Below are 12,712 nucleotides of genomic sequence, written 5' to 3' on the forward strand. Positions count from 1 at the left end.
GACATTTTAAAAGATTTCTCTAAAGTAATACTATTTTCACTGGGGAAAAAAATTAGTAGAGATGATTATGAAATTTAAAAAGAAGTCTTCTGGTACAAGGGATGTATGTCCAACATGATAAATATAATTAATACTGCTCTATGTTATAGTTGAAAGTTGCTAGAGTAAATCCTAACTGCTCATCACAAGAAAAAATTCTTTTCTATTTTAATTTTTTATCTATATGAGATGATGTATGTTCACTAAACTTACTCTGATGACCATTCCATGATGTATATGTCAGATCGTTATGCTGTACACCTTAAATTAACACAGTGCTACATGTCAATTATATCTCAATAAAACTGGAAGAAAAAATAAAAAAGAAGTGTACTGTTTGCCCTTTATCTTCTCTCTTCCCTCACCAATCCTAGCCCTAAGAGAGGAAACCACAGCTTAGTAACAGCTTAGTATGTACAGATATATTCTATTCATATTGCATATACATTTTTTGTTTCTATATGTTATTCATATGCACACATTTTTCACACTAAAAGAATGATATATAAACCATTTAACAATATTTTCCTTTTGGAGTTCCCATCGTGGCTCAGTGGACACGAATTTGACTAGTATCCATGAGGACATAGGTTCAATTCCTGGCCTCGCTCAGTGGGTTAAGGAGCCTGAGTTGCTGTGAGCTGTGGTGTTAGGTCACAGATGCAGCTCAGATCCCGTTTTGCTATGGCTGTGGTGTAGGCCTGCAGCTGTAGCTCCTATTTGACCCCTAGCCTGAGAACTTCTGTATGTTGCTGTTTGGCCCTAAAAAGCAAAACAAAACAAAACAAAAAATAGTGTTTTCCTTTTATGTTATGTATTGGCATTTTTTCATTTCAGGGTGCATGAGTTTGCATCATCATTTAAAAAAAAAAACTGCCACGTATTCCATATCGTAGATATTTCATGATTTATTTATATAATCCCTTATTGATGGACATTTGAACTGTTTCTAGGTTTTTAATACTATAAATAGTATACAATAAACATTTTTTTTTAATGGCCATATGTGCAGCATATGGAAGTTTCTGGACCAGGGATTGACTCCAGGCTACAGCTGCCACCAGTGCCACAGCTACGAGAGCATCAGATCCTTTAACCCACTGCACCAGGCTGGCATTGAACCCGTGCCTCTGCAGCAACCCAAGCTTCTGTAGTCAGATTCTTAACCCACTGCACCACAGCAGGAACTCCTGTAATGAACATTTTAATATGTAATTTTGTGCGATTGTATGGGACTCCAGCAAATGTGGGGAATAAGCACATTATAAATTTCAGTAGCTAATGACAGTTTACTACCTAGTTTCTGGCATGACTGCATTGAATGAGAGCATCACTTCACTCTTCCCTTCACTAGCCTCAGATATTATGAGTCATTAACAGTTTTTGAAAATCTAGGAGTTCCCGTTGTGGCGCAGTGGTTGGCGAATCCAACTGGGAGCCATGGGATTGCAGGTTCAGTTCCTGGCCTTGCTCAGTGGGTTGGGGATCCGGCGTTGCCTTGAGCTGTGGTGTAGGTTGCAGACGCGTCTCGGATCCTGCTTTGCTGTGGCTCTGGCGTAGGCTGGCAGCTGCAATTCTGACTCAACCCCCAGCCTGGGAATCTCCATATGCCGCAGGAAGCCGCCCTGGAAAAGGCAAAAAGACAAAAAAAAAAAAAAAAAAAAAAGAAAAAAAAAAAGAAAGAAAATCTAGTAAGTGAAATGCTAGCTTGTATTTTAAATTTTATACTGCTTAAGAGTAAGAGTGAGTATCTTCATCTTTTTCACCACTTTTTGACCCACTCTATCAAAAGGTTTGTTTAAAGTATTGTTGTTATAAATGATGTGGATATTTCACAGTATGTCTGTAGCCTGAAAAATGAGACTATGTAATTTAGTAAAGTGTATGGAATATAGTTAACATCAATAAACTGATTCTTACCATGAGCTAGTGTTACTCTCATTTTAATCCTGTTTTGATCATTTCATTTCCTCTATTTGCCTCTTAGGATTTTTTCATTCAGTGGTTTTCAAAATGTAGTATTCATGGAATCACTAGATAATGCATTTTATCAAAAGAAATTGGTTTAGAGACAATCCATTAAGTTTTTTTTATAGTACCTTTAGGCCTTTGTCTTCTTTGTCTGGAGAGCTAGTTCCCAGATTGTCACATGGCTGTCTCTTTCTTGTCTTTTCAGGTTTTAAATGTCATATTCTCTTGACCCCTATTCACTTTGTATCATATTTGTATGTGGAATGTAAGCTTCATAAAAGCAGAGATCTTGTCTTTTCCGTGGTGTTCTAGTGCCTAGAGCAGTACTCAGTAACAGTATGCTCAAAAAATACTTGTGAATTGTACAAAAGGGCAGTAGCAGGCCTTTCCCCAGTTAGTTTTATATCAGTTATTAGAGAGTTAAGCATTGGGAGTTGCAGTTTAGTCTTATTGTTTTCTTAACCTAATAGTGTATTTTAATTAACAGATTCACATAGTAAATTAAATTAAATTCTCTGACAGAAGTCTTTTCCTTTTACAATGCAACTCATCTTTCTTTCTCTCTAAATAGCTATTAAGTGTCCTTATTTTCTGGGGAAAACTATAAAACCGTAGCCTTTGCCTCATTCAAGTAAAAGTTTAAACTTTTCATTAAGGTCTGCTGATTTCCATGCGATCCTTCTTGCCCTGGTTAATTCTGATACCAGTCTTTTCTTAATTTTAGGCATACAGAGCCAGTAGTAATTATTTTTAAATTCCTTGCAGTTATTTTTCAGTTGTAGTTTTTCACCTTTATTTTCAGTCATGTAGCATTGGGGCATGCTTATATGGAGAAGAAATTTTCCCTAGGATCAGTGGAAGACAGTACTCTAATTTGATTTCTGAGATTTCAGAGAAACATTGTTCTAGAAGCTAAACATTTAATTGTGGGGTTTTTTGTTTGTTTATTTTTTGTCTTTCAGGGAGGACGAAAGACAGTAATTTGATTTCTGAGATTTCAGAGAAACATTGTTCTAAAAACTAAACATTTAATTGTGGGGCTTTTTGTCTTTCAGGGCCACACACACAGCATATGGAGTTTCCCAGGCTAGGGGTCGAACCGGAGCTATAGCTGCCAGCCTACACCACCACCACAGCAATTGGAATCCAAGCCGTGTCTGCAGCCTACACCATAGCTCACGGCAGTGCTGGATCCTTAACCCACTGAGTGACGTGAGGGAAAAAATCTGCATCCTCATGGATACTAGTCAGATTCGTTTCGCTGAGCCATGACAGGAACTCCTCTAATTGTGGGGTTTTAATTAGAGCAAATAAAGATCCTAAGCTTATTTCATTTCTTTAAACAGGTTTATGACAACTGCTCTTTTTCTTTGTGTTCAAAACCAGTTTTACAGATTTGATGTGCATGTTGAAAAATTGGTTTGCTTAACCTAAATATTTTAGAATGAATAGTAATTTTGTAATAATCACATCCCTGTTCTTATATGCAGTGAGGCAGTGTGTGGTACAGAGAATGATAAATGTGACTTTATATTTCATCACATTTTACCTGTGATGGTTTTTCCTTATGGATATAACTTTTTAAACTTCAAACCTAATAATTACTTTCTAAATTTTTAATTCTATAAATTTCTAATTTATTCAAGATCTGATTACCTGGTTTAAATTTAACTGTGTTTCTATTGTCACTTCTTTTTTACTGGAAATTAGCCTTTGGGTATTTTGGTTCTTATTGAAGTTGTTAATGAGAATAATGGATGCTTTTAAAACAAAAATACTGATTTATTTGAAGGAGAAAGATCTCTGGGAATCTTCAGATTCCAGAAATAGCTGCTATGAACAAATTGATGGTATCTTTTTCTGTGAATATACAACTAGAAGGGATAGGGTAACAATGTTTTTCTCTCTTAAAAATGGACTAATATTACAGAAGCATTTTCACTTACCGTCTTATAGATAGCTTTCCACATCAGTGCATGTAGACTTATCTCATTCCTCTTAAAGTCTTTGTAGTATTATAAAACAATCTTATACCATAATTTATTTAACTGGTCCCCTTTTGATGGATATTTGGATTGTTTGCACTTTATCTGTCAAAAATATTGGTGCAGGGAATATCTTTGTGCATGTGTTTTGAGGACATTTGTACTATATTAACTGTAGAGTAAATATCTGTGCTCCAGATATTCTGTAAATTCTGACTGCTACTGTTTATACTGCTACCGTTTCTCCCATTTGGGAGAAATCCCTTGAAGTGGTGGGGTGGGGATGTGTTGAGAGATGCAGCAAGAAAGGCCATCAGAGCCTCTCCCAGACCTGTCTCCAATTGCATTGTCATCTTTGCCTCTCTAAGAGCCAGCTACCATCATAGGGTAAGTTAATAATCTAAACTGTTTTCTCACTCCCGTCCTTCCATCCCCAAACAACCACTTATTTGTCACTGTTCTTTCTCTATATATATACACATATATATATATATATGACCAAGTATAGTATTTTCATGTACTGTTAAATTCCATTAATGGCATTCATTATTCAACATTTATTTTGAAACTTCCTTTTTTTTTTTAACTGGACCTTATGTCTTAAAGTTCACTCTGTGGATAGAGAACTAGTATACCCCTTTTTTAATTCTTTTTTTTGGGGGGGCAGGTGTTCCATGACATATGGGGTTCCTAGGCCAGGGATCAGATCTGAGCTGCAAGTTGTGACCTACACCACAGCTGACACAATGCTGGATCCTTTTTTTTTTTTTTTTTTTTTTTTGTCTTTTGTCTTTTTTTTGTTGTTGTTATTGTTGCTATCTCTTGGTTCTTGGGCCGCTCCCGCGGCATATGGAGGTTCCCAGGCTAGGGGTTGAATCGGAGCTGTAGCCATCGGCCTATGCCAGAGCCACAGCAACGCGGGATCCGAGCCGCGTCTGCAACCTACACCACAGCTCACGGCAACGCCGGATCCTTAACCCACTGAGCAAGGGCAGGAATCGAACCCGCAACCTCATGGTTCCTAGTCAGATTCGTTAACCACTGCGCCACGACGGGAACTCCATGGATCCTTTAACCTATTGTGCTGGGCCAGGGATTGAACTTGTGTCCTGGTGCAGCAGAGGTGCTGCTGATCCCCTTGTGCTACAGCAGTAACTCCTCTTCTTAAAAGTTGTGATAACCTATACATAACATAAATTGTTTTTTACCAATTTAGCCTTCTTTTGTTTGTTTGTTTGTCTTTTTAAGGCCGCACCCACAGCATATGGAGGTTCCCAAGCTAGAGATCCAATCAGAGCTGTAGCTGCTGGCCTACACCACAGCCACAGCAACTCGGGATCTGAGCCGTGTCTGTGACCTACACCACAGCTCACAGCAGTGCCGGATCCTTAACCCACTGAGCGAGGCCAGGGATTGAACCTGTGTCCTCATGGATGCTAATCATATTCATTTCCTCTAAGCCACAACAGAAATTCCCAATTTAACCTTTTTAAAATGTATAATTCAGAGACATTTAAGCACATTCAGAATGTTATGTGACCATCTTCACTACCCATTTTTGGAACTTTTTATCCTCTTAAACGAAAACTCTATATCTATCAGTAGTAACTTCCCACTCCCCCTCTTCCAGCTCCTGCTAACCACTCTTTTACTTTCTGTATGAATTTGCCTTTCTGTCTCTATGAATTACTCTATGAATATGCCTCCAGGTCACCCTTGTTTTTGAAAGATAATTTTGCTGGGTAAATAATTGTAGGTTGATAATTTTTTACTGTTCACTACACTGATTTTGTACTGCTTGCATTGTTTCTGATGCAAAATTTGCTATGTCATCTTTACCTTTGTTTCTCCATATGTAACATGTCGCTGGCTACTTTTAAGATTTTTCTCTTTATCACTAGATAAAGCAATTTGTTAGTGATGAGACTTAGTTTAATTTTCTTTATGTTTCTTATTTTGAGATTTGTTGATCTTCTTGGACCCATGAATTTACAGTTTTCATCATATTTGGAAAAAGGCCATTATTTCTTCAAAAATTTTTTTCTGTCACCAGATTCCTCTTTGAAGGACTCCAGTTACATGTGTGTTAGGTTTCCTAAACTTGTCATAAAGTCCACTAATGCTCTGTTCTTTTATTTTTTTCCTTTTTTAGTCTTTTCCTCTGCATTTCCTTTTGTAGAGTTTTATTCCTATGTCTTCGAGTTCACTAATCTTTTGCTCTACAGTTTCTAATTGCCATTCATTCCCTCTAGAGTATTTTTTATTTTAGACATTGTAGCATTATTTTTAGACATTTAATTGGGATCTTTTAAAATATCTTCCATGGGAGTTCCTGTTGTGGTACAGCGGAAATGAATCCGACTGTGAACCATGGGGTTGTGGGTTAGATCCCTGGCCTCACTTAGTGGGTTAAGGATCTGGTGTTGCTGTGAGCTATGGTGTGGGTTGAAGATTTGGCTTGGATCCTGTGTTGCTGTGGTTGTGGAGTAGGCTGGCAGTTGTAGCTCTGATTTGACCCCTAGCCTGGGAACCTCCATATGCTGTGGGTGCAGTCCTAAAAAGCAAAAAATAAAATATCTTCTGTGTTAACTTAATATGCACAATATCCTTTACTTTTGAACATATTGGATGTAATTATTATTAACTCTTCTAATGTCCCTGTCTCCAGGTTCTTTCTATTGGTGTCAATTTGTGGTTAATTTCAATTAATTGATCTTTCTCCTGTTATGGGTCATATTTTCCCACTTCTTCACATGCCTGGTTATATTTTATTAGATTCTGGACATTGTAACTTTTGCTTTATTGCACATTGAATACATTTTATGTGTATATATATATATTTTTTTTTTTTTTTTGACCGCCCACGTGGCATATGGAAGTTCGAAGGCCAGGGATCCAATCTGAGCTGCAGCTGTGACTGTGCCACAGCTGTGGCAATGCCAGATCCTTAACCCACTGCACCAGGCCAGGGATTGAACCCATGCTGTCTCAGGGACAGTGCCGGATCTTTAACCCACTGTGCCATAGCAAGAGCTCCTGTATAAATATTTTTGAGCTCTGTTTTGGGATGCGTTTAAGTTACTTGGAAACATTTGATCCTTCATTGCTTGATTTCCAATATCTTGAACCATGTTTTCATTTGTCTCATTTTTCTGTTGTTTTAGGTAGAGAGTTAAATACACCTTCTCTTAGTTTATTTTCTCCAGAAGTGGAAATTGAGGATGGGCAGCTTGATAGGATGGCATATACTTCTGGGTAATCACTGATTTCCACCTTCAAGAAGGAAGGAAGCAATAAGCCAGAAATCGGAGTTCCCGTAGTGGCGCAGTGGTTAACGAATCTGACTAGGAACCATGAGGTTGCGGGTTCGGTCCCTGCCCTTGCTCAGTGGGTTAACGATCTGGCGTTGCCGTGAGCTGTGGTGTAGGTCGCAGACGTGGCTCGGATCCCGCGTTGCTGTGGCTCTGGTGTAGGCCGGTGGCTACAGCTCCGATTAGACCCCTAGCCTGGGAACCTCCATATGCCGCGGGAGTGGCCCAAAGAAATAGCAAAAAAAGACCAAAAAAAAAAAAAAAAAAAAAAGGAAGCCAGAAATCCATTACTATTTGTGGCTGGGCCTGATATTGAAAGGATGAATACCTAAACACCATAGCATTCTTGGAAAATTTTCACAAATCTACATTTTAAGCAATGCAACCCTTAAAGTAAGGAGTGCTCTGACTTTCAGAAGTCATATACAGTGTCCTGAACCCAGTGTTCAGGGGCAAGGTGGCCATAGGAAGGTCTTGATAGGAACAGAGACTGAATTTGTAAATCTATGGAAGGCTCAAAGATCAGGAAGAGGAGTGTGGTGGTGCTGTCTCAGGCAAATATTAAAGGTTGCCAACTTTGGTTTCAGTCTGTGCTCTTTCAGATGTGGGGCACTGTATTCAGCCATGTCTAAAATACCTGTAACTAGTGTTGCCTATGTGTGTCGTGTTTTACACCTTGTAAAATTATCTCATAAATAATGGGATCTTACATATTTACCAAACACTTTGAGGTTCACGCTCTAATTTATTTCTTTGTTTTTGTAGGTCAAAAGAAAATGCAGATGCATTAAAAAAAAAAAGACCAGACCTGCTGGTTAATATATGATTTCATTACCTTGAAATTCATTGAACTAAGCAAATTTCACTTTCAGTGTATGCCTGTTTTAGGATATGAGTTTGGACTTTAGTAGTTGAGTGGGCTTTGAAAAATAGCTTTTATCTCATCTTTGTTTCATGATGACTGTGATGATTCATGATGGAATGTTTTACTTCTGAGTTACGTGGCTAGCTTTTATCAGACATTAAACAGTTGGCCTAAAAAGGTAATACCTGAATCAGACATTCAGTCCAATAAAAACAAAGTAGATTTGAATATACGTAATGTCATTGATTAACTTTTACTTTCACACTTCCTTGTCGTTATTCAAAAGCATCAATCTCTATGTATGTGTTGAAAGCAGGTATTTGACCTGCCTTAGGTTTCAACCAACAGCAAGCAGATACTGGTCTGGCAAAAAGACAATGTCTAGCAAAAGGGAAAAATTGATTTTTAAAAATATGATTATTATGATACCTTTGAAAATAGTTAATTCCATTCATGGCCTTTAATCAAAGTACAATAATAAAAGCCATACTTACAATGAACCAAGCATACTATGAGTCACTTTTAAATATATGATCTTTAGTTTTTCCATTATCCTTGTAATATAAATAATAGCACTTGTTTTAACATAGGAGAATATTAAAGCTCAAAGAAGTAATTTTGCTTAAGTCACACGAGCGATGCCATCTGGAACCTAAAAGAGAACCTTGTGTGACGTACTGAAAGACACCTCTTTGGGAGATTTTTTGATGTTCATTTTTAAAGGCCTGACTCAGGAATTTACTAAGTACATAATTTATTTAATATGGCATTTATCTATTTTATACAGTCTGTAATCTCTGGCTGGTTTCTTCTTTTGTTCCAGGAGCATGTAACCATCTAGGTTGATATGAATTGAGAATGCAGCATTTTTCTCCAACACACACAACTTCTTAAAGATTTTCTAGGCCTTTGGTATCTTGTAGATGCTGTTTTAGAATCTAATATTAAGTCAGCTTTTAAAGTTATGAAAGAAAACCTCAAAAACTGCATCTATAATCCTGTCATCCTGATGCAAAATTGTTTATTTTTCATAGGGATTTTTAATCTTTGCAAGGATCTTAATTTAGTTGTTCATTTTATATGTATTTTAAATGTGTCATTTGTGCATTTTTGTGTTTATTTCTGAAGTTCCTTTTCATTAAGATACTCTCAGTGCATTACAAATAGCATTTAATCAGTTTTTGTCTCATCTCTTCTTTTTTTCTGAATTTAAGGAAATCAGGGGTCATCTTAAAGAAGTGGTTTACCTCAGGTTACTCAGAAAGTGAGGTGGTTAAGTTTTGGGTTTTTTTTGATTCATACTACTGCAGTAATTTCACCCTGATTGTGGAAGTCACTTGAATTGTGGAAATCACAGTTTGCTGGGAGTTGAATTTGGCTCAGGCTTTTAAGATTTTTTTGAAAAATTTGTAGAAATAGCCCATTAGGACATCAAAAACAGCCAGTGAGCCCAGAGAAAATTGGATTTGATGTTTAAGTTTTTTAAAAAATCAAGATGCTTATAAGACATCCACTGTCCCCAGACCTAGGAAACCACAAATCTACTTCTTGTTTCTGTAGATTTGCCTGATCTAGACATAATATATAGAGTAATAATACTTAATGCTTTTTTAATGGCTAATTGTATGGATACCATGTTTTATTTATCCATTCATCAATTGATTGTGTTTTACAATAGCTATCCTTATGGATGTGAAGTGGGATCTCATTGACTTGCATTTTCCTAATGATTAGTGATGTTGGGCATATTTTCATGTGCTTATTGGCCATTTGTATATCTTCTTTGGAGAAATAACCTTTGCTCGTTTTTTTTTTTTTTTTTTTCTTCTTCTTTTTTTTTGTCTTTTTGCCTTTTCTAGGGCCTCTCTTGCAGCATATGGAGGTTCCCAGGCTAAGGGTCTAATCGGAGCTGTAGCCACCGGCCACACCAGAGACACAGCAACTCCGTATTCTAGCCGCGTCTGCAGCCTACACCATAGCTCACGGCAACGCCAGATCCTTAACCCACTGACCAAGGCCAGGGATGGAACCCGGATCTTCGTGGTTCCTAGTCGGATTCATTAACCACTGAGCCAAGACAGGAACTCCTGCTCATTTTTTTTAATTGTGTTGGTTTTTTTGTTTTTTGGTTTTTTTTGAGTTGTAGTTCTATATATATATATTGGATATTAATCCCTTATCAGGTAGGTGAATTGCAAATACTTTCTCCAGTGGGTTGTCTTTTCACTGTCTTGATAGTGTTCTTTTATGCACAAAAGTTTTTAATTTTGATGTAGAACAATTTTTTTTCCTAACTAGTGCTTTTGGTGTCATCTGAGAAATTACTGCCAAATCCAGTGTCATGAAGTTTTCTCCCTTTATTTTCTCCCAAAAGTTTTGTAGTTTTAGCTCTTGGATTTAGGTATTTGATCGCTTTTGACTTAATTTTTGTCTTTCATGTAAGATAAAAGTTCATTCCTTTCCCTGTGTTTATGTTTGGATATTTCATGGTGAATTTTTGCTGGTGTTTATAGGTTTATAATGATATTGTGATCATATTAAGGGATTTTAATCTAGGGTTATAAGGATTTTGCTCAAAATGTTATGGTGGGGAGGGGATAAGTGTGTGAGTATGCAGGTGAAACAGGATTTTATGATATGTTTGAAAAATTCTAAAAAGTTAAAAAGAAGAGTTGGTAAGCCAGCAGAATAGTGTTTAAGAAGCCTAGATGCAAAATCTCTGTAAACAGTCAGTGGACAACATTGTTAGATGGTCAGCAGAATAAAGACAAAACATGCCATTGATTTCAGCAGCTGCTTTCATCACCTTAGATACAGCAGTTCAGTAGTGTTTGGACTAAAAGCTGCAATCAAGGACCCTACCCCTTTTTCTTCCTTCCCCTTCTTCTCACTCACCCTCTCCAGTTTCAGTCTGCAGTTCACTCTTGAGACCTGTGGCTTCAGAATGAATGGAATGGCACCCTGAGCAGGAGAGAGGTTTTTGAGGAGGGGACTCAAACATGTCTTTGCCCAAGAAGAGCTAGTGAAAGGAAAGAAAAAAGTGAAGATGGAACTGAGGAAGATTAGTGGAATAACACCCAGAGAAAATAAAAGGAAGTCAGTGGCCAAGTTGGAGGAAAGAACAGAGGCACGCATTTCTTAGCATCTGCAGGAGAGGAGGTGACTTCACCCACTCAAGTAGTAGACCGAGTTCCCTGCTGAGAGTGATTGAGGTTTGGACAGGATTGATGGCATCTCCTGTGTGTTCATGTTTGGTGTAACCACAGGAATGACCAAACGATGACAGTGTGGAGAATCCAGCTCGGGCCCCAACTATGTTCGAAATGACTTTTTCATTGAGGAATGCCATGGTGCAGAGAGCCGTGCCATCCCATTGATTTCCAGTGTTGACTCAGTTTACTGGCTGGTTGACTAAGAGAAATGTTTCTTCGTCCCCTCTCTGTGTGTGAGTTTACTAAACTATGCATTTACATTGAAAAGCAGTCAAGTAGGACTACTCTTTAGTCCAGAGTATTTTATTTAATTTCGTTTCATTTCATTTCATTTCATTTTTTGCTTTTTAAGGCCTCACCTGTGGCATATGGCAGTTACCAGGCTAGGGGTCAAATTGGAGCTGCAGCTGCCGGCCTATGCCACAGCAACAGCAACGTGGGTTCCGAGCTGCATCTTCGACTTACCCCACAGCTCAAGGCGATGCTGGATCCTTAACCCACAGAGCGAGTCCAGGAATCAAACCTGTATCCTCATTGAACCTGCATCCTCATTATTAGTCGAATTCATTTCTGCTGTGCCACAACAGGAACTCCTAGTCCAGAGTACTTTAGTAGCTGTGTTTCCTTTCTGTGTACCTTCGGTAAGTAGGCTCTCAGGTGAAGGAAAAATTTGATAAAATGATTAAAGACTTCCATTGACCATACTGTGGCAATGAAACCACTTTCACGTCTTCTTTTAAAGAAACAGGTAACAGAAGGCTTATCCCTGGCCATTAGTCATAATTGCATTGACAGTCTAAAATGTGCTTAGGATAGATTCTCTTTGCTGTATTTTGAATATGTATAATTATCGAGAATTAAATGGTTTCATATGTATAAAGTTTGCTATCTGTGAATCTCATGTAATAGTTTGTAGAACTAGGGATGGAAGTTATGTTACCTACTTCAGAGAACAGAATTGTTTAAATATCTAAAAGATGTGTCCTTATCAGTTATTTCTCTCTGTGTATGTAATTCTTTTTCCGGAAGGTTTTATGTAGTTTCAATTATTTATTAATCACATTTAGATGATTTCAAAAGTGAGCTTTATTGTGCTTTTTATATTTTTCAGGAGACCCGTGTACAGTATCATCTCAGTTGGAGTTAGAAGAAGCCTTTAGGCTTTATGAGCTAAACAAGGATTCTGAACTTTTGATTCATGGTAAAGGAATAGTCATTTCTTATTAATTTAGAGCTGTAATTTTTTTTTTTAGATAACCCTAGATTTTTCATTTTCTTAATCTTTATCTCTCATTACTGTGTAATTGTCCTTATTCAGTAGTACCTCAA

The 12,712-nt window shown here is 37.5% G+C and overlaps 1 protein-coding gene across 1 annotated transcript in view; it reads left to right on the top strand.

The window, feature by feature from the left end:
- PRKCI (protein kinase C iota) overlaps positions 1-12,712 on the top strand; it is an 84,917-nt gene that overhangs the window by 25,836 nt on the left and 46,369 nt on the right. Inside the window, exon 3 of the mRNA XM_021069795.1 lies at positions 12,495-12,584. Coding sequence (XP_020925454.1) covers positions 12,495-12,584 — 90 coding nt within the window. The remainder of the gene's footprint in view (positions 1-12,494; positions 12,585-12,712) is intronic.

Source organism: Sus scrofa, chromosome 13, assembly GCF_000003025.6.
Source record: "Sus scrofa isolate TJ Tabasco breed Duroc chromosome 13, Sscrofa11.1, whole genome shotgun sequence".
In the NCBI taxonomy this organism is placed as follows: domain Eukaryota; kingdom Metazoa; phylum Chordata; class Mammalia; order Artiodactyla; family Suidae; genus Sus; species Sus scrofa.